At 34.8% G+C, this 22689-nt stretch overlaps 2 protein-coding genes across 2 annotated transcripts; one reads left to right on the top strand and one right to left on the bottom strand.

Moving 5' to 3' along the window:
* The first annotated feature begins 1231 nt into the window (after positions 1-1231).
* On the top strand, positions 1232-6353 carry ADG1 (ADP glucose pyrophosphorylase 1). The gene is made up of 9 exons (XM_078315309.1): positions 1232-1575; positions 1990-2286; positions 2816-3085; positions 3447-3626; positions 3809-3912; positions 4001-4112; positions 4437-4535; positions 5008-5127; positions 6084-6353. The coding sequence occupies exons 1-9, from the start codon at positions 1351-1353 to the stop codon at positions 6198-6200; spliced, it is 1524 nt and encodes a 507-aa protein (XP_078171435.1). The 5' UTR covers positions 1232-1350; the 3' UTR covers positions 6201-6353.
* Positions 6354-8014: 1661 nt separating this feature from the next.
* On the bottom strand, positions 8015-10349 carry LOC144565765 (glucan endo-1,3-beta-glucosidase 6-like). Its single transcript, XM_078315590.1, has 2 exons — positions 9866-10349; positions 8015-9367 (listed from the first exon to the last, which is right to left on the bottom strand). Exons 1-2 carry the CDS (start codon positions 10207-10209, stop codon positions 8248-8250), a joined length of 1464 nt encoding a protein of 487 aa, XP_078171716.1. The 5' UTR covers positions 10210-10349; the 3' UTR covers positions 8015-8247.
* Between the last annotated feature and the right edge of the window lie 12340 nt (positions 10350-22689).

The raw sequence follows: 22689 nt of genomic DNA, 5'->3' as shown, positions 1-22689 counted from the left end.
CTTAATTTGTATTAAAATAAAGTTGAAATGTCATAATTTTATATGTACGTGAAAAAAGTAAAACAAATTAAAATTTATGGTTTTTTTTTATTTGCATTTTAAAAGTTACTAAGGATTTAACAAGTGATGTTTTATATCATTTTACTATTTTTGTTGGTAGAAAACATTGTTGTTCGATGGTTGTAAATCTGTAAAATCAATGAAATTTCTCATATTAAAAATAGTAAACAAATAAAAACAATTGTATATTTTGTTCTTAAAAAGAATTGTGATATATAAATTACATTAAGAGGTTAATTTAATCCACCGATAACAAGTTCAAAATGCAAACTTATAATCATCGACCAACTTCAACTGTATTTTTAAAATTTTGTCAATTGTTTATTTATAGACCTATATATAGGGGTGCAAACGGATCGGATAGTGGTAAAAACATATCTGTATCCGTTTTTATTTTCCGAATACAGATACGGATTGGATATTAGACGGATACGGATCGGATATTAACCGGATACGGATATCCGCTTTTTATAATAGTGAATAACATAATTTTTTTCATAATTCATATTAAATTATATAATATATATCTAATATTCGGATACAGATAATTAAAATTCAAAATCATATCCGTATCCGTATCCGCACGGATACTCGAATATCGGATATCCGTATTAAATTTTCAAATACAGAGTCGGATACAGTCAAATAATATCCAACCCGTTTGCACCCCTACCTATACAGGCATAGCACATTGATCTTATTCTAAAAAAAATTCACAATTATAGAGAAGCATATTCTTTACGAATTTGGCAGAATTCTAAAATGGTACTTGGAAATTGTTTCCAAAAAGAAAAGAACAGAGGGGACTCAAAGTATTGGTTCACAATCTGTGGCAGATAGGAATATCATAAAGCGCGCAACAACTGCTGCAACTGGGACTCAACGTAACTTATTATAAGGCCAACCGTCAATTTTTTTGTCAGTAAGATACAACACCGTGCAGAGATCCTTCATCTGCCACTGACATTCCAAACGCTAATAGGGGCCCAAAGTTTGCTATTCTCAGATCCTTTCTCTGCCACACACGCAGATCCCATGCGTCTGAAATTTACTGCCTGAACCTGGTCTATATCTTGATCGCAAAATCTAGAGACTGTCAGTCGTATTAGGAAACTATTGAACACCACAAATGGGGCCCTTAAATAGGTTCCCAGGTCCAAGCCTAAAAATAGATCATATTTTTCTATTTATTTCCAACTCTGTCGTGATTCGTTCTAGTCGCTCTCTCTCTCTTTCTCTCTCGAGTCTCGATCGATTCTCGAAGCACACTCTCTCCCAGCAGTATTTCCAATGGCAATGGCGGTGACCATGGCAACATCCACCTTTGTCTCGTGCAACACTAATCGGACTCGTTCTCCGGCTATCTCGCCATCCTTCTTAACAGGAGCAAGCCCAATTTCGATTCCATCGCCGATTTCCTTCGATCAGCGGAGTAGACGGTGTGCCCCTCTTGTCGTTCAGGCTGTTTCTGACTCTCAAAAGTCCCAGACCTGCCTCGATCCTGATGCTAGTCGTGTAAGTGCCTAACCTGATTTTGGGAGGAGGGGAGTGGGCGAGGGAGGGGGTGGGGCGGTTGGGACATAGGAGGGCATAGTTGGTTTGCTCTTTCATGAAAGCAACCTTTGTTTCTTACATGGTTCTTTCTTATTTAAACAGAGTGAAGAAAATTTATCCATCTAAATAAGGGGAAATAAGTTGAATTATTTTGCCTTTTTTTATAACAAAGGGAGAAGTTAAAACAAAATCGTGTAATATAACTTTATTCTTAGATCTGGCTAGTTTTATTTGCATCACACCTCAGATGATGATTGTACTGATCATACAACTAGATACTTACATTGCTAGCACTCTTTGATCATCGTTTTGACTTAAAAAGTGAATTTGGTTCATAAGCAATGAGCTCATATTTTCTCTTTTGATCTTCAACAGAGTGTACTGGGCATAATTCTGGGTGGTGGGGCTGGTACCCGTCTATACCCGCTGACCAAGAAGCGTGCAAAGCCAGCTGTACCACTTGGAGGCAACTACCGACTGATTGACATTCCTGTCAGCAATTGCCTGAACAGCGATGTCTCAAAGATATACGTGTTGACCCAGTTCAACTCTGCTTCTCTCAACCGCCACCTGTCATGTGCGTACTCCAGTAACATGGGCGGGTACAAAGACGAGGGTTTTGTTGAGGTGCTGGCTGCGCAACAGAGTCCCGAAAATCCTAACTGGTTTCAGGTAACTTTTTTTTTCCCCCTTATTTTATATGATTGAGAAGGATGGTCAGGACTTCCAGTGTTGGTTCAATAATGATTTATCTTTCAAACTTAAATTATAAAGGAACAGTTGTGTGTAATTGGAGTACAAAAGTAATGCCTATCTTGTAAAGTAAGCAGTCCTTTTTGTACTCTTTATTTAAATGATAACTTCACATGGATAATGAATTACACAGACTTTCTTAATTAAACACAATGTATTAGGTTAATTGGTGGTATGAGACTGAGCTGTTATTGTGGGCAATGACAGACCGCAAATGACTAATTGTCTAATAAGGGCGTTAAAAATGATCAATCTGAGTCCAATTGATATGCTAATTTACTGCATACCCTTTATAAATGTTTTTTCAAACCGGCATAAAATTCACATAACTGTTAATTTCTTTTAAGATTAAAAAATGGTCCTGTGATGACTTGACTCCAACCCTCTATTATTGTGTCCTATTATGTTTATGCTTTCCAAATTCCTTATGTACTAAGAATCTGTACAGGGTACAGCTGATGCAGTTCGGCAGTACCTTTGGCTCTTTGAAGAGCACAACATCATGGAGTTCCTGGTGCTAGCAGGTGACCACCTCTACCGCATGGACTATGAGAAGTTCATCCAGGCGCACCGTGAGTCTCATGCGGATATCACCGTCGCTGCCCTCCCCATGGATGAGAAGCGTGCTACCGCTTTCGGTCTCATGAAGATCGATGATGAGGGCAGGATCATTGAGTTCTCCGAGAAACCCAAGGGGGATGCACTAAAGGCTATGAAGGTACCTATGTAATTCGGGACATTCTATTTCTTAGGAAATTTTGCATATAATTACTAAAAGAGGGGCTTTATGACAGATAACTGCATCTGAAGGAGCATGCAATAAAATTTACTAGAATCATACTGAACTGCTGGTTAGTATGATTCTGACCATGAGTTAGTTTGTGATCCTTGATTCTTAAGATGGTATTAGTACCAATTTTACCTATCCTGCCTGGTACTGGATAATTTTAAACCTACTTTGATCTTTTTTGAGTGTCTTCAATTGAACATCAAATAGACCATTAAGAAAGAATTAGCTCATGTTCATTTCTTGGTAACCACAATTAAACTGTTGTTAATCTATATTTCTCAAAATTTAGGTGGATACCACGATTCTAGGCCTCAACGAGGAGAGAGCGAAGGAGATGCCTTACATAGCAAGTATGGGCATCTATGTATTCAGCAAACACGCAATGCTCCAACTTCTACGAGATACGTTCCCTGACGCCAATGATTTCGGTAGTGAGGTCATCCCTGGGGCCACCAACGTCGGCATGAGGGTATTTTCTTAATTTATTCTTTTTAGAATTTGATCTTTATGAGCTCCAATCTAAACAACTGTACCATCTCCAAGTAGTGCCTATGTTTAATTATCTACATTGTCCTTTGATTCAATTTGCATGTACATCACAATTTTTGTATACTTATTATAATTTTTACAAACTTAACTTTGAAATTTCAGGTCCAGGCATACCTATTTGATGGCTATTGGGAGGATATTGGTACTATAGAAGCATTCTATAATGCCAATCTAGGGATCACCAAGAAACCTTTCCCCGATTTCAGGTACAATTTACAAAATCCCTGCCACAATCTTAATTTTTCAACTTGTTCTTGTTAGCTAACCATGTGCACCTTCCTTTCTCTCCTAAAGCTTCTATGACCGGTCAGCCCCCATATATACCCAGCCTCGGTATTTACCACCCTCCAAGATAAAAAGTGCTGATATAACTGAGAGTGTCATTGGCGAGGGCTGCATCATTAAAGTAAGTTCTCTTTTCTCCATTTTTTTTTTATTCTGTATAAGTGACAATTAATATATAGATGCATTATACAAGTAGCTTGCTTCTAGATTCAGTTCAATAGTGGACCAGACAATTACGTGACTAGAGGTCAGTACCAAAACATTAATAACCTATCACATGATTATGGTGAGATTATTGATTGTTTTAGTACCCGAAACAATTGAGGGACACTGAAATGTTCTGTTCATTTCCTATGCAGATTAAAAAACTTCATTGTTGTATTCATATGTGTTTTGGATTCTACCGGAATAACTATATAACACGTAAAAACTTTTGTATGTGCAGAATTGCAGGATACACCACTCTGTTGTTGGTCTCCGCTCGTGCGTTTCTGAAGGTGCAGTCATAGAGGACTCCCTCCTTATGGGAGCAGATTATTATGAGGTACCAGAAGGAAATACATAACTTTTTGCATTTTCTTAGAATGTGTTTTTTCATAATGTCAGATATTCTGTTCTGAAGGATGCATTTCTTTTTTGTCTGGCATTTTGAACTTTTCAAAATTGTGAATGATTTGTCTGTGTGGCTAAATCTGGATTTTTTATTTGCTTGCTATTCAAGTTGTGATCCTTGTGTGCCTCAATTGAAATGAAAGAGGAATGAAAAAAAAATCAAATGAAAAAGATATGGAGAATATTATTAAACTAATGTCTAATCACCAACTGGTACCTACTGGTGCAACACTATAGCCGCAATATTATTTTAAGAAAACTTAAAAGAAGTAACTTTTGGATTGGTTCAAGAAAAGAATTCTCTGGGCTCCTTATGTGTAATATTTGAAGTCCAAGGATTAATATATCAGTGTATGTTTATGCTCTTCATCCCATGTATTAATTAACTTCTTTAATTTTGGCAGACTGATAATGACAAGAAGTACCTGGCGAGTGTTGGCGGCATCCCCATTGGGATTGGGAGGAATGCTCACATCAAGAGGGCTATAATTGACAAAAATGCCCGTATTGGGGATGATGTCCAAGTAAGATACTTTTCTATTCTTTCTCTTTGTTTTATTTTATTTAATATAATTATTTGTTTATTTGGTGAAAGTCAAGTATGTGGTTCTGCCCAATTAAAAATCATTTGGATTATTATAGAAATCCTTTGAAGTTAACAAATATGAGATATCTTATCACCTAATCCTTGTCACTGGATCAGTATATCAAAATTAACCACTATGTCCCCTGACTAGCTTTCATTAAAAGAAGCAACTTTATGTTCACTTACGGTGAATAATGGCATCCTCTTAATTGGAACTGGAGGGATCTGTAGTGGAATTTATGGGAGTAGAACTAGGGTGTTCTTAAGCTCACCAAATCTCCAAAACCTATCGGGACTTCAAATAACAAATCCAAACTGTTGAAATCGATCTACTTCACAAGTGGTGCATTTACATGCAAAATTAATGAAGATTCGAATTAATTTTGTATAAAGTCAAGCGGTTAAAAAATGATGCAAAATGAATGCATTAATATTAACTCATAAACCTTGTTATTTTGACCACTTAACTTTATACTAATTTAATTTGAAAGTTTATAATTTTTTCATCTAAACATATTACCCATGAAATAGATTGATTTCAATGGTTTTGGATTCGTCGTTTGAAGTCAATCCAATAGGTTTTGGAGATAATCTCACTAAGGGGCTTGATGAGCTTAAGAACACCCTAGTTCTACCCGTATTTATGGTTATTCCATGTGTTGTAAGAGCAGGCTCCATATTTATTGCTTTACAGGCTATGTATTCTATTTTATTTGATCATTCTGGTGTCCTATGCATGAAAATTGGCAAACCAGTTTTTCTTATCTTTCTTTTTTTTTTCATTTCAAGTAACCAGTTTTTATACTCTTGACACAAATGCTTCTACCACCAGTCAGTTAAAAGGCTGGACCTAAAGCATTCTTAATTAATTGATCTTTTGGGTGCCAATTGCAGATCATTAACAAAGATGGGGTGCAAGAAGCTGCCAGAGAGACCGATGGCTATTTCATAAAGAGCGGCATTGTGACTGTCATTAAGGATGCTGTTATCCCTAACGGCTGGGTCATATAATTGGGTAGTAATTAAATAAACTTTATCAATGTTATCTATATTACTAACCAAGAGCATGTTGCTAGACTTGATAAGCGAGCATGTGCTGCTTGTTAAAATTTTGTTTGTTTGGTTCCTTATATATATGTGTGTGTGTGTGCATATCAGGTGGCAGTTTTTTTATGGTTCAAGGAATTAGTGCAGTCATATTTGTCTAGTTTTAATTATGGTTCTTGGATAAATTAGATTCTAGTAAGAGGTGAGAAATTAGATGACTGTTGATTGTTGGTAGGAACTCGAATAGATACAGTCCTTGCTTCTAATATTAGATTTGAATCAAGATCAAGTTTTGGACTAACTGGGTCGGTGACAACCTGACATGACCATTATTCATTTGCTGGCATTGCTGCACCTCTCTTTGATACTAGTCTAATTCACATATATGTTCACAGAAACATTAGCAAGTCTTCTGACAACTGAATAAGTGGGCATGTAGGTCGGATTTTCTCGGCTTTGAGTCTACTTGGATCTTTGTTTATCGAATGAATCTTAGTCTTGGGTTGGGATTATAAATCGTTGTGTTTTAAACTCTCAGAATTATCACACCATACTAACAAATTTTGAATTTTATTATTTTAATATAAAACACTCAGAATATTTGAATTTTCTGTGCATTTGCCTGGCATATAAAATAAGATAACGATTCAAATTTATTGTTTTCACGTTATGTTTTTTTTATTTCTAATGAGGAGAGTTCAAATGCCTCTATTTTCTATGCTTTTATTATGTCTTTATTTTAAAAAACTTTAAAAATTTCAAATTTTAAATTTAGAAGTCAAAATAAAATCGCTAGATATGATTTTAACATCATTTTATTTATGTATGTGTAAAAAATTATGATATTTCAATTTATGTTGTCTATCATCATTAAAAATGTACCATATGTATAATTTCAAAACGATTATTTTTCAACTTATTAATTCATATAAAAACAATCAAAATGCGATAAGTTTTTATGAGCAACTAGGGAAAATCATACATCACATCTAATAGTTTTATTTTAATATTTATGTTTTATATTTTCAGTTATTAACGTTTTAAAAATAAAGTCATAATGAAAACACAGAATGGAAGTATTCGAACTCTCCTCTTTTTTATGGTACAATGCAGTGTTGCAAAATGCGGTATGTGGAAGGTATGCAGAAGGGCACCGCATACCTCATATACGGTATGCGACCGCATATGCGGATTTTTATGCGGATTTTAAAATAAGAATTCATACATAATTTGTATCATTATATGCATAATCTCACAACAAAAATAAAAATACAAACATAAATGTGAAATAGTGAATAGTTGTAGCCAACATATCAGTTATCACAGCAAACATAAATGCCACAGCTCACAAGTCAGTTATCACAGCATAATACAAACATAAATTTCATAGCATACAAACAACATAATACAAACATATCAAAGAACATAAAATAACATAATACAAACATATCACAAGTCAGTTATCACAACATAATACATAAATTTCATAGCATACAAACAGCATAATACAAACATAATGCGGTTCTATGCGGCCGAATATGCGGAACCGTATATTAGACCGCATATGTTTTTTCCTATGCGGTTTCCAACCGCATACGCATATGCGGCCGCATAGAACCGCATTTTGCAACACTGGTACAACGTACCTAATTTGTGGACTTTCCTCGGTTTATTCCAATATCAAAATGAGATAATAGGTTAAATTTCTTATCCTCCAAATTAGGAGGGAATAAATAAATTCTTCTCATTCCTCTACCAGTCTACCTCCATCTTTCGACCTCCTACAATTTTTGGATAGGAAAATAAATATTCCTCTTTCTTTATAATAAATAAATAAAAATTACTTGGAGAGCGTTCCGTGGCCAACCAAATTGAACTCTACATAATCAGACTAATGACTAATCTCACTTTCTATGCCTACTTCTATAATACTATAGATAGTACGAGAACAAGCTACTGTCATTACGAAGCACAAACAATAAAACTAAACCTATCAAGTGGTGCATCGAAATTACAAAGAGCCACAAGTACAAATGCAGACAAACACCCAAAATAGACCCAAAACCCAGAATCTAAAATTCCCACTATGAACCCTAAAACCTGCATTGACGACATCATCAACTCCTACGAGGAAACGACAATCACCAACCGATGGATCAAGATAAGTTATCATCCCCATTCCATCAAAATCACAGCTCCTTGCGTCCTGCTTTTGTAATTGGTAGTAGCTATTGAAGGCATAAGAAATGTTCCCTTTCTCACCAATTGCATTGCATGAACCACCATAGTACAACGTAGTACAGTCGGCGATGTTACATGCAACATTGATATGATTGACAGCCCCATCAAGGTCCTTATAAGGGTTTGCCACACACCATCTAGCAGGCATATAATTAACATCCTTCGCATTTTTCAACACTCCGTTCCCCAGCCCGAGGTTCAGTGGGTACTTGGCTTGACCGTCAAATGAGAAAATTCCCCAGTGCCTTTCAAAATTACCAGGTAAGACACTTTTCTGCTCTTCATCCAACAAACTAAATAGATAAACATCTACAGGTGGCACCCCTGGTCGTAATGGTGTCCCCTTGTTGCTCAAAACATGGCTAATCAAACCCTGATTGAATACCCTTGCTGCACTTAAATTAGCGCTAGGGGCTCCTTCCGTGGGCCAACCGACCTCTCCAATGGCAATAGGCATCTGACCAAACCCTAATTTGTTCAAAGCCGCCACCAATGTATCATAATTCCCATCAAATGCATTGTAATACACATTGGGGCCATCAACCACGGGATGAGTCGACCCCTCGAAGAAAGCATAGTCCTGGGGGAAGTCGGAGCTCTGGTATAGGGATAAAAAAGGGTATATGTTAACAAAAAATGGTGACCCGTTTGTATTGAGGAAGGTGAGCAGTTGGGTCATGAGCTGGGTTAGGTCGGCACGAAAGGCACCTTGGGAAGGGAGAGATGGGGACTGGTACGCATCTGCATTGCATGGTACCACAAGTTTGACATACCCAGCAAGGTTTGCTTTTGTTAGCGATTGCTGGATGTTCGCCATGGCAGGGAGCACATACTGCTGGAATTGACCCTGATAGCTCGTGAGAAATGGCTCATTTCCTACTGCTATGTATCTGCACAAAAAATTTAATTCAAGGTTTTTTGAAATATTTTGTGCATCTTTAATTTAATACACTGGTTAAATAGTGAACCACCACACTACAGCACAGCACAGTCAGTTTTTTTTTCTTGGTTGTTATCCTGTAGTTTTTGCTGATAATCTCCCAAGACAGCTTGTGAACGCATTATAGTTGGGACAAATACTCTTTAGTCAAGTAGTTTAGACTCCTAATAGGGCTTTGCTTAACTTGAACTGAAGGTCAAACAACTAACGTGAAGTGTGTATATGCACAAAACTGTCAAAACAGCAACATGGAGAAGTAAGTGCTAATGAACTAGACCTAATTACAAAATCGTCCCTGAAAATAACCATAAATCAACTTAACTTTAACCTATGATTCGATACCACTTTCCCCATAGATATGCGAATCTCTCTTTTATCAAAACACGAGTTTAAAACAGTGAGAAATCAGAACAAAAGATAGGAAATTAAAAAAAGAAAATCAAAGTACCTTATATCAGCTCCTCCTTTAACCATAAATCTAGAGATGTTTTGCGCCACGAAAGCATCAGAAGCTGAGACGGAGGAGGCCAAGGAGCCCAAAACATCGTTTGGTATTCCCACCATGATCTCAATCCCGCTTCCCATCAATGCCTTTATAAACTCCTGATTCGAGTCGAACAGTTTAACTTTTTGGATTTTGTTTTGTCTCAGTAGATCTACCACGACTGGAGGTGAGATCCTGTGCGAAGCGAGAGTGCCCCAGTTCACACCAATGGCGGATTGAACAAAGAGGCAGGATCTCTGTAGGAGGAAGAGAAGAAGAAGGGGGAGGAGCTGTAATGTTCGCGGCATTTTGGAGGAATATTGGAAAGTTTTGCGATTTTCGGATGATTTTAAGGAGACATTTCATTGGGAAAGTTTCTGATTTTGGGAGATGGGGTTTGTTAAGACTAGAGCAAGCACAGAGAGTGTGGTTGGAGCTCTGGTGTAACCGAGACAAGAAAGTGGAATACGTGGGGGAGCCCAAACATTGCAAGTGGGGATCTTATTTTAGGAATTCGTATCCTCTGCAATAACTTAAATTTTGACTTAAGATGTGGACCGTCCAATTTAAATCCGCACTGATACTAAAAGATCCCGTTCGTTAGAGGCGTGGGCCGGATTGGTCCAAATTCTGATCGTACGGTCCCTAAATTAAGTCAAATATTACGGTATCGAGAGGATCGGATTCCTTAATTTAGTATTATTTTGCTCCGCTTTTTTGGAAAATTTAAATTCTATCCGGGATATTTATGATTATTATATTTTATGTTTCTTAACTGAATTTTTTTTTTTTTTTTTTTTTGAGGGTTAGTGGAAGATCCACTAAGATATATTGATATATAAAAAAATATTTACAAGTGCTACATGAATCAAATGAAAAATGTAGCAAGAGTAAAAAAAATAAAAAAGTTTAAAGCTAAAAATGCTCTCCTCACCTATTATATGGTAAAGAGCTTTGCCAACAAAATTAAAAAAGCTCCAATAGTGTCTAACCCACTATTTTCTCTGATACTGCTTCATTAATTAAAATGTGCTTAGATTTACTCTTGAGGCTGAAGGTCCTTCTGTTCCTTTCCTTCCATAGTGCCCACGAGCCTGCTGCCCATGTCACATCCCAACATTGTTTGATTTGGCCCCTCAGTTGTTGTCGGCCCTCACTCCAGATTTCAGCTGAACTATTACTCATAACCCTCTGCATATTATGTTGTGCATATAGGCCATTCCAGAAGTTTACAGCATATGGACACGTTCTCATCAGGTGGTCGCATGTTTCGGTTTGGTCACTGTTGCACAACTTGCACCCTTGTGTCACCTCACACCCTCTCATTTCGAGCACCTCCTAAATTAAGATCTTGTTGTTTATCATCAATCATACAAATATTCTTACCTTTGTTAGAATTTTTAAATTCCAGAGTGTTTGATTTAACCGAAAGTTCTGAAGTCATCTTTGCTTTTATTATGGTTTTACATGATATTATCCCTTATATAATGTAATCTAGACGCATTAAATATAGTTGCCCTTGAATATAAATTATATTTTATTAGAAAGCTTACCGATCAATATTATTTCATGTTATGCGAAATTCCATGAACTGTCATAATATTTCCTTTATTAACAGGGTGTTCTTCGAAAGTTTGTCCCCAAATATCGCCAGTATATTAAGTGTAAACAAGAAGGAGAAAGGTGGGGGCAGCACCGCAGCAGTGCCGAAAAGCAAGGAAATATTATGACATAAATAACAGGTTACTTTAAACATAAATAACAGGTGTAAAAAAAATTGCCACTGATTTTGCCGTGTGCTGTTTGGTGGTCAGACTTGATAGAAAAACTATGCATTTATTATTATTCGTACTTTGTGAACAGGACAAGGTAACCTCCTGGACAAATATAATTTACTTTTTCTTTTTTGGTTTTTTCACGTTTTGAAGCGGTTGCCGACATTTTGATTAATATCCAACTTAAAATATAAAATTTCAAATCTATTCAAAACTCAAGTTATTATTGAAAATACTTAAACCGTGATCTAATTTCACAATTTAATTTTTAATCCAAATCGTGATCTAAAAATTCAAATCCTGAAATTAGATCACGGTTTGGGATTTTTTTTTTTGGCACTATAAATACTTTATTTCTCTCTCCTCCCTCTCAAACTCATCATAATTGAAAGAGATAAATAGAGGAAGAGAAAGAGAGAAAACAAAGGCAAATTATGAGGCGAAAATAGCGATATTAAGGTAAAATTTATTTATTTAATTTATTTAATAATTTTTTTTAACTTTTAATTGTTAGGAAGTGTTACAAACTGCTACAGACAAATTGTTATTAATTTTTATGAATTGTTATTAATTTTTATGAATTGTTTAGAATTGATACCAAATGTCTAATCCATCACTGTCATTTGAAACCCTAGTTCTTACCATGTCACGTGAAGAAAAAAAAAAAGAAATTATTAACAATTTTTGGACGGTTAAAGCCCTGCGAGGAGGCGATTGCAACGTATGTTTTCACCTGAAAGTGTTGAAGAATTCCTAAGCACTGTTGATCCGTCAATTAGAGAAATGCTTAACGAAAGCTGGGAAGACATAAACCCTCCAACTGGATGGGGACATTGTCTCTTATGTCAGGTGAAGGGAGATATGGTTGATATATTTTTTTTATTTTAATTGTGGCAGAGTTGTTCATCCCAGTTGCATCGGTGAGAATGCAGATCTGGTGAATGACGCTCGTCTCACTAAGTGGAAGTGTCTTTTGTGCGTACGCCAAGCATCAAACAAGAAGAAAGCAAGTTTCTCAGCTCATAAACCATAGACTAGATTGTATTGTATCGTTGTATTTTATGAACTCTACTGTCTTGTATAATTTTATATTTGAACTCTAATGGTTTTAGTATCTGAATTTTATATTGTATTATTTTATGAACTCTATTGTATTGTATTATTTTATGTTTTATGTGTGTTGTAGTATTTTATGTCGAATATGGATTATAGTATTTCATGTTTGTAACTTATAAGAGACGATTTTGATGGAATTTTTAAGTTCTCAAACATGCAGCTAATAAAAATAGTTCTCAACACACAAGTTATCAAATAAAAGTTATCAAACATGCATCTAATAAATATAGTTCTCAACACATACAAATAAAGTTCATACAAATTTCAAAAAAAATAATTCTCAAACCTGCATCTAATTAAATAAGTTTACAAAGAGCATGCAAGTTATTTTCTACTATGCCTAAAATAAATTATGAAGAACTGACTAGTTCCCATTGATGGTCTACTAGTTGTACCTGATGGCTCTACTTGCACTAGCTGGGTACTGTTACACTTAGGGGCACCTCTAATTGCTCAAAAACTGAAATTAAATTGCAATTGAAAGTAAATAGATGAGTTTAGAGAAATTTGACACGCGGGATGATAACGGAGTTCGGCAAAACAAAGGCCTACGTCTCCGGGGCTTCGCAACCTTGTGTGGTGCGCCTTTCTATTACCCAATACGAAAGGATTACAACTTGTGAACCGTTGAGCCCTTACACACCAAGCGGGAAGTCAAACGGCCAACTCAAAGAGATGAGAACAAGGTCTCGATTGTCTAGAAACACAAGAGAAACACTTAATAGATCACTCTAACCTAATCTATATCAAGATTAGTGAAGTAGGTTTGAGGTTGCTTGAGGGATTTTGAAGTTTTAAGCTCTCACAACAATGGAGTAGGCTAAGCTCTCAGAAAATCGCTTTTAAAATAATTAGGGTCGGTTGAGATCATTTGGGAAGAGATCCCAATCAACTATTTATAGTGTCAGCTCAAAAATGAGCTGTTTGACATAAAACGTTACCAACGTTTTATAAAACGTTACAACGTTTAGTTCAAATGCGATTTTAGGGTTTTAATTTTCTGACAGCTCAGCAAAACGTTATGACATTTTAACCTGTAAAAACTTGATCAAAATAGAAGTTCTTTGAAGCTTAAATTTACTTAAAACGTTACAACGTTTTATAAACGTTGCAACGTTTAAATTTGAATATTCAATCTTTGGTACAGCTGTACTTAAAATTCTGACATCCATAAAACGTTACAACGTTTCATGTTGGTACTGTACAGCTGTGCTTCAGTAGTTCTGTAGCTATTAAACGTTACAACGTTTGTATAACGTTATGACGTTTGTAAAACGTCACAACGTTTGTAAAACGTCACAACGTTTGTAAAACGTCACAACGTTTGTAAAACGTCACAACGTTTGTAAAACGTCACAACGTTTGTAAAACGTCACAACGTTTGTATAACGTTATAACTTGTTTCTTCTTTTGATCAGTTTGTTGTTTCTGACCAGTATAAAACGTTACAATGTTTTGAAAACGTTACCAACGTTTTATCCCAGTTTAATCAACCTCACACATACTTTACCAAGTTTCTGATTTTACAATTTGTATTCTTGATAAAAGTCTTCGTGATTTCTTCAGTCCAAGCATATTATACTGCAATTCTTACTCTTCTTGGACCTACATAATCTCAAAATAGAAGAAATCATAAAATTCAATAATTGTATGTTTTTGCAAATTAGTCAAATAGACGTAAAAGATTATTGTACGAACAACAGGTACCGTATTGTCTCTCCTCCATCCATGGCCTCTAGCTGACCTCCTTGGTTGGGTACCAGATGGCTTTTCTTGCATCCCAACCGCTTCTCCTCCTACTCCTATGTCAGCTAGATCTCCCATTGCCTCTATAAACATTAGGGTTTCATTTTCACGGCATGTACGACTTCTAGATGTGCTTCCTCGCGACCTACTTGCCTCTGCCATAACTCGTTCATTTTCTATTGTATTTGCTGCATTATGATCCTCTGTATTGCATTTGTAGTTAGTAAGCTAGTCAAAATTGGAATGAAATATAATTTTTGATGAATGTTACATACTTTTTTGTTGCTTGTCAGAAGTGGAACGACAATGATGGTGCTCCATTCTCCTACATTGCAGTTCATCCATGGTCATTACATGATGGATGTGTTTTCTCCTTCAAAACCTAACCCAAGCTCTTGCAAGAAGAATTACAGGATTATCGGTCGCAGGCCATTCACCTATATTGCCATAAGGAATAAATAGGGCATTCCAAGTACTTAGAATGTAGTCCACCTTATACCAATCCGCAACAAATTGGTTCTCATGCCAGTTATTTTTACGACAAACTGCTAACAAATAAATGCATAGAATTCTAGTTAATTGGATACCTCTACATATACATTCCATTGTATTGTTGGGCCCCTGCGTATCACAATGTACTGAAAATTCCTATGAATAATGTCCACAGTTCCATCGGAGGATTGGACTACTGTAACATACTCATTTGGGGATGTAACTTGGTACTAACATTTGTCGTGCGTATACGCGATCACAGTCATTTGTACAGCTTTTTCCCACTATTTGCCAATCTTCTCAGACACCCATTCGAAAAATATTTGACCTTCACGGCTTAGGTCTATTGCTCACTGACGCCGCTCAACAAACCAAAGGTTGCACTTGTAGAATGTATCCTCCACAAGTGCAGCCACGGTCATTCTCGGGCTCATCTTGAAGACATTGTCCAGTAACTCGGAGCCGTTTGTTATCATGATACTAGATTAGTATCCTCCATCACAGGTCTGGAAAAATTCTCATAATTGGATGATTCCCTAGGATCATTAGGATGAACTTTTCCCACTTTCTTAAAAAAAAATATTACACTTCAGATTTTGCTGCAATAGAACAAAATAATTAAACAAAATGTTATAAACTAGATAAAATTAGACATACCATGGTAAAATCTTCGAATATCTCTTTCAACCTTCTTGGCTTCTTCTTCCTAACTCCTTGTTTGAACCTATCTCCGAACCATTTGTCCTTCCCACAAGCCTGGACTAGGTTGTCAGCAACATGCTACATACAAAATCGGCGCTATCATGCCTCTCAATGCACTTTCATTTGCTATTATGACTCTGATATACTTGCCATTATGGATTATTCGGGTTGTCAATTCTAAGTCCCATGAATTTGGGAGCATAACCACTCGCTTCGTAAATAGTTGATTTTAACGCCTCAATTGATATATATTCCTCAACAAAATATGTATTTGATGCATCTTTGGACTAATGAATCCCAAATTGGTCAGTCATAAACTTCCCTCCAACATGTAATAAAATGAGAATAGACGTGACTAATAAACTACATTGGTAAATGGTAACCATTTGTCAGTTTACTGATTTCAATTTGTAAGTTGTAGAAAAAATTTAATTAAAAAATATTAAAAAAAGAAAAAAAAAATTACTCGAATATCGCCTCTGAAATAGTCCTTTTTTCCTCTGAAATCGCATTTGTTTTCTCTCTTTCTCTTCCTCTCTTTCAATTCTGGTGAGTTTGAGAGGGAGAAGAGAGAAACAAAGTATTTATAGTGTAAAAAGAAATCCCAAACCGTGATCTAATTCCACGGTTTGGAGTAAAAATTTCAAACCGTAGAATTAGGTTTTGGATATTTTTAATAAAAATTTTGGATTCTGAATAGATTTGAAATTTTATATTTTAAGTTGGATATTAATAAAAATGTCGGAAGCGGTCGGGACTGGAGCCGTAAAACGGAAGAAATTTCAAAATTGAACAAAATGGAGCCGTAAAAGGGTAGCCGTATAATGGAGCCGTAAAGCGGTTGGGACTTGGAAGCGGTTGCTACTTGTTTTATACGGGCTTATTGTATTTTCGGCCTGTTGCACCCCCCAAATATAATTTACTTTTTTTGTGCGTTTGTGTGTGTTTGTTCGTGGTTTTAGTTGTGTGAAAAAAGAATCAACTAATAACCAAACTAGTATTTTAATAAAATACAACAATCAAACATCTATTTGGCAGTTCATCATGCCATGCAAACTTTGCATCCAGAAATTTAATGCTCTAGCAACAAAAGATGGAACTTGACCAATATAGGACGGTTTACATACTAAAGCCCATTTTAGCCCAAGGCCTCTAAGGCTATTTCAAGCCTTATGACGAGGGCCTAGAAATAATGCATTGAGACCTTAAGCCCATTTTAATGTCATGATTGGATGAATCAAATGACAGGAATCTGCAGTGTGGGAAAAATGGCATTGCAGAGCTGGTTTCGTCACGGAACGGTACGGTTACGGCACGGAATAACACAGTATGTGTGGCAGTTACGTGCCGTGACTCGCGTGTCCTGTGTCGTGATAATCCTTTGAAACTTTGGCACGGTACGGCACGTCACGTGAAAAATCTAGTCACGCCACGAAACAGCACATAGCCACGCGACTCATGTGTAATTAGGATTATTAGATATTGATTAAATGGTAAATCTTAAATAAACTAATTTAAATTATGATTAAATGGCCACGTGAGTCACGCGAGACACGTTTGGACACGGCGTGACAATTTGTGTTATGATCACCCCTGATATTTTAGTCATGATATGTGAAAAATTAACTTGATCATGACACGAGACCAAAGTCACGATATATTAGTCACGGCACGGCATGTTTTTTCCACTCTAGAAATCTGAACGGTCCCATGTACATGAAGACGTTTGATTCGTGTTAAGATTTATACAAATGTTATTAAGATTCGAATGGATCAAATGTGCATGATTCTTAATGCGGATTAAATTGTTACAATCGAATATCAAATTGAATTTATGCAACGAAGGGGAATAAATTCAGAGCCTGGTTGTGTTATGTGTGATGATTGTGACCTTGAAACATCCCATCATTTGTTCTTTCATTGTTCGAATGCCCAACAAGTGTGGGGTCAATTCAGAGACCTAATCAGAATTGAGGAGTCAATGCATGATACTTGGGAGTCTTCAAGGCAGTTGTACACTGCATCAGGCTTACGGAAGAGAATTTGGGTCACAAGAGTGATGTCGGTACTATGGTCATTATGGAGGCAGAGGAATGAAGTGATCTTCAGGAACTCAAAACTTCCACCTTGGCTGGTGGCGAGTAGAGCAAGAGAGGATGCACAATTGTGGTTGCGCTATTGTGGAAGGCAGAGAGATGTAAACAGGGATATTTATGCTATAACATAGCAATTGGTAAAATAATGTAGGAATTGTGGTTGTAATCACTCTTATTAATTCAATCTTGGTAGTCTCTACCAAGCTTTCAAAAAAAAAAAAAGAATATCAAATTGAATTTAATTGAATTTGATCCGATAACTTTTCACTCCACAATAAACATGGCATTCTGTAGGTTGTATCTTTTTTTTCTTTCTTTCTTTTTTTTTTGGTGAAGGGAAGGCAATTTGTAAGTTAGCTGTGACGGTGGCGTTTTCTTTTGCGACCCTTTGATTGGATTTGTTCCCAAATCAATTTCGATAAATATGGCGGTAAGCTTGATTAATTTTTTTTTTCTATGTGGGTGTTACCGTGTTAATCGGACAGCTACTCTAAAAAACTTATGCTGAATAAAAGGTTATTTTTTTAATATTCTTAACATTACTTCTTACATAAGGAGCATTCTTTCTTACATGTGATTTATATATAATAGAGGCTCGAAGGATGGTTTTATTGACATCTATTAATAATTAGTAAGCTTAAATAAAATCCCACCGAGATGTCCCCATCTCTCTATTCATCAAAATATGGTTTGCAACTAAGCATCCCCAATAAATTTGAGAAAAGGAATATTCACATTAAAATGCTGTACAAGGCGACCCAAAAAGGTTTAGCAATTAGCAAACGTACAATTTTAAAATAGATGATAAAGCCTCAATGTGTGAGGTTGTAAAAGAAAACAAACTTTACATTTGTTGTGGATACTCAGTCTCTTTTTTTTTCTTTTTAATAAAAGTAATCTTTTAACATACGGTAGTTACATTAAGTATAGATTATTTTCATCAGTTCATACATAATATGCAAACAATTTTTTTTTAAGGTTAGAACAAAACATTTTTTGAGTTATAGCTACTAAACTTTTAATACCTAAATCCACCTTGCACTTTAATATTTCTTATATCTTTTTTTTTTAAAACTTGGTAGTAGCTACCAAAGTTCGTGAGGGGAAATCGAACTCTCGACCTTTGGGTATAACAATTCTAGGACATTTTTCTAGTTAATTGTGCTACCTCCCCTTTCTCTAATATTTCTTATATCGGTCTTTAACTTTTTATTGAATGCTTGTTCAATTTTCTTTCAAAATTAGTCATGTACTTGGCAGCTTGGCTTGCCTTCAAATGCAGGAAAGTCAATTAAGTGCCTCCTTGAATCTAATTTTTTTAATTGTTTTGGTAATTTGTACTATGATTATATTTTTGAATTTAAAAAAAAATACTTATAGTTAAAAACAATTCTAAATTTTTTTTTTGTGACACCGTATAACATTATTGGCTCCTTCCGGTATAAACGAGCCACCAGCGCATTTGTACTGCTATAATAATTTACATTCAAATTCAAGGCGAGCCTAAATAAACGTGATTTAATTAGCTTCTCTAAAAAAGTTTGACGTGTCAAGGGAAACAACACAATCAAAGCCTCCTTCAATGAACCTGTGTGATGAATAAGAAACAATAGATCACAAATAAGATTTCATGTTCAAGATGTGGCTGAGGTGGTGCCATTCTTCCACAAGGCAAATTGGTCGGTTTGAAAAAATTAAATAGGCTTTAACATAGGCACTTATTGACCAACTCCTTTTTATTTTAGAAAATAAAAAATAAATTATCGGAAAAGATATGGTTTTTTTGGGGGGAGAAATATATATGGAATTGAACTGTTATTTTGGTCCCATCTGAATATTTTTCTGAAACTTAATCATATCTTTTAATTTGGAATATGTATTGGCCAGATAAAATTCAAAAACTACCAGGAGTAGTTTCAGAACTTTTAATTTTATTATTGATATTATAAATTTAAATACTAAAATTGTGCATGTGTTGTAGGTTTTGGGATCGAATCAATGGTTTGATCCCATAGTTTTTAAATTCTGTGGTTGTTGTTGTGGTTATTACTAAAATTAGTGGGACCAAATCAATTTGAGACCGAACCAATGATTTATTCAACTATTTAAATTGCTTCTTGACAAATTTAAATCCAGACAGTGAAACTTTGTTGATTGATTGACGCTGTGCCAAACCAGGGCACAAATCAGCCGACCAACTATAATACGACAAGCTATATGAATGATATATTGACTATTGCTACCAAAAGGAGAATTGTCTCCGTTACATGTACCAAAAAAAAATACATATTTATATGGGAAATAAAATAAGAATATTATGTTATTGAGCTAATTAAATTGTATAAATCAAGAAAAAAATATCTGTTTCGTACCATGTTCTCAAATAAATATGTCGTCATTCATTATATATATATTTTTTTTTCTAAAAAAAAAATCAGTATTTTTTTGGTAATATAAAAAGAGCAAAATTAGGGTGTGATGTGTTCACTAAGAGTGTTTGGTGAGTACAACTCCAAAAGTATATCGAATCGATTTCAAACACTGAATCCAAATCGTTGAAATCCATGTACTTCATGAGCAATGCATGTAAATGCAAAATTTTGAAAGTTTCGAGTTTATTTGCTACAAGATCAAGCGGTCAAAAATGAACATTTTATAAGTTATAAATAAGTTGTTTTCTATGTATTCATTTTTTTATCATTTCTTTAACCGCTTGACCTTCAAGCAAATAAATTCAAAAATTTTAAAATTTTGCATGTACATACATCACTCATAAAGTACATAGATTTTACCGGTTTGAATTCAACGTTTAAAATTGATTCGATATACTTTTAAAGTTGTGCTCACCAAACTTTCTTAGTGTGGATATCATACCATACCCTAGCTTTACTCATATAAAAACTAATAATCTGATGAGATAATACCAACATTTTTTATTTTTCTGAAAATGAAATTGTCTTTTCGGCTTCATGATTGCCTTTAATTTCATTGAGTTGTCACATTCTAAGAGGCCAACTCACAAGTAAAAATTGTCTGCTATTCGTAATTTCTCGACACCTGGCTCGCTTGATAGCCAAGTGGCCCAAGTCTTTGAATGCTTCCTTATCTCCTTTTTACAATATTAAGGCTCATTGGCTGCGGCGTGCATATTTTTTGTTGCCATTTATACATTCAATAAATAAAAATAACAAAAGAAAATTATAATGTCTTCTTTTTTTTTTTTTTTTTTTGCAAACGGACAATAATTTTATAAAAGAAAGAGATAAACAAAATATATATAAACTTTTTTTCTGGGAAGAGATAGAATTCTAATATAAAAAGTGACCTAGTTTGTATATACAAAAAACATAATTAGGAAATTTATATGCAGTGAAGTCAAATTTAAAATGCACAATGTGTACTGTGTACTGTGTAGTAGCTGGAATTCTAATTCAAATTTTCACAGCCACAAAAGTGGAGTTCTATCATTAAGTTACAACCACACAAAATTAATATTTTATATATAAGAGGTATATAAACACTTTTAAAAATTATGAAATATAAAGTTTAAAATTTCATATTTATAAATGATTTAACACCCTAGTAATGTCCTAGACACGTAATAGGCACCGCATGACTATGAAAGAGAAATTCGGTAATTAAATATTGTAAATATGCCAGATATGATTGCGTCAAAGATTGCCTGATGGAAATTTCCCTGCCAAACCAAAACATGGCAGTCTGTTATTGTTCAGCTGCTTAGCGCATGATTGCATTATTTTGTTTTGTTGACAAATTAACGACAATAATTTGTCCAAATAATTAGGAGATTATATTTATCATTAAAGTTATGATTAATTGGTATGTTACTTCCTTTATCTTCTTTCAGTACTCTACGACTAATACTGAGTCATAGACATACTAGTCAAAGAAAATATTATACTTTTATATCATTTTCAATTTGATGACCTAAAACAACTCAAAATTTCATGCAACATTTCATACTTGTAACTTTTAGAAGATCCACATAATTTACACCTGTCTTTAACAACGCCAACCAATTGAGTCTTTTATTGTACCAGTGAAAAACAGCTCGGACCTATGACGTACAAGTAGCACAATAAATTGTTTTTTTTTTATTATTATAAAGTGGAATCAATCTAGAATATAACTAACCGTTTAATATAAAATTATATCCCAGTAATTATTTTTTTTTTTTAAAAGATTGGAGACCTAGGCATTCAACTATATATTATTCACAAGGGATTTCTCTATTCGAATTTTGAATACACGGAGGATAAAAACTTTATTATTAGACCAATGACTAATTCTCATACCAATATTTAAATTATTCCACACATATATGCCGCTACATATTGAATTTTGAATGAAACATAATATGTGACATATGGAATTTGAACTGAAATCTCCACAAATTGAAATTCTAACTGCTAAATTACAAGTACATATTTAATATTTTATGAGAAAATTAAACTGTATAAAAACTTAACGAAAATAAATTCAATATACATAATCAAATTTTACAATCATAAGGTGCCTAAGCAGATACCATGTGATTGACTGACTGTAGATTTGCTAATTAGAACAATTACAAACATTTCAATTTTTTTTTTTTTTTTTTTTTTGTAATAGTAGCATACTTCATGTTAACGCCAACTGCAATACCACTGCGCAACGCTGGGTTGAACGATAGCGAAATTGATATTTTGTCTGAATAGTAGCAATTGATGGTAGTGACATTAAATTAATCAAGGCCAAATTGCAGTAGTCTTATCACCGTCTTTTTCAAAACGTATGCCAACTTCTTTCCTTGGCCACTTAGCCTTGATTAATTGCTTTATAAATAGATGCTCTCCATCAA

This window comes from Carex rostrata, chromosome 14 (genome assembly GCF_964058835.1).
Source record: "Carex rostrata chromosome 14, lpCarRost1.2, whole genome shotgun sequence".
NCBI classification, from domain to species: domain Eukaryota; kingdom Viridiplantae; phylum Streptophyta; class Magnoliopsida; order Poales; family Cyperaceae; genus Carex; species Carex rostrata.
The sequence above is the reverse complement of the archived record's forward strand: the minus strand, read 5'-3'. Positions and strand labels throughout refer to the sequence as shown.

Coding starts and splice junctions, on each gene's coding strand:
- ADG1 (XM_078315309.1), top strand. CDS start 1,351: ATGGCAATGGCGGTGACCATGGCAACATCCACCTTTGTCTCGTGCAAC. Junction 2,287..2,815: donor AAAATCCTAACTGGTTTCAG/GTAACTTTTTTT, acceptor GAATCTGTACAG/GGTACAGCTGATGCAGTTCG. Junction 3,913..4,000: donor AAACCTTTCCCCGATTTCAG/GTACAATTTACA, acceptor TCTCTCCTAAAG/CTTCTATGACCGGTCAGCCC.
- LOC144565765 (XM_078315590.1), bottom strand. CDS start 10,209: ATGCCGCGAACATTACAGCTCCTCCCCCTTCTTCTTCTCTTCCTCCTA. Junction 9,368..9,865: donor AAAGGAGGAGCTGATATAAG/GTACTTTGATTT, acceptor TTTTTTGTGCAG/ATACATAGCAGTAGGAAATG.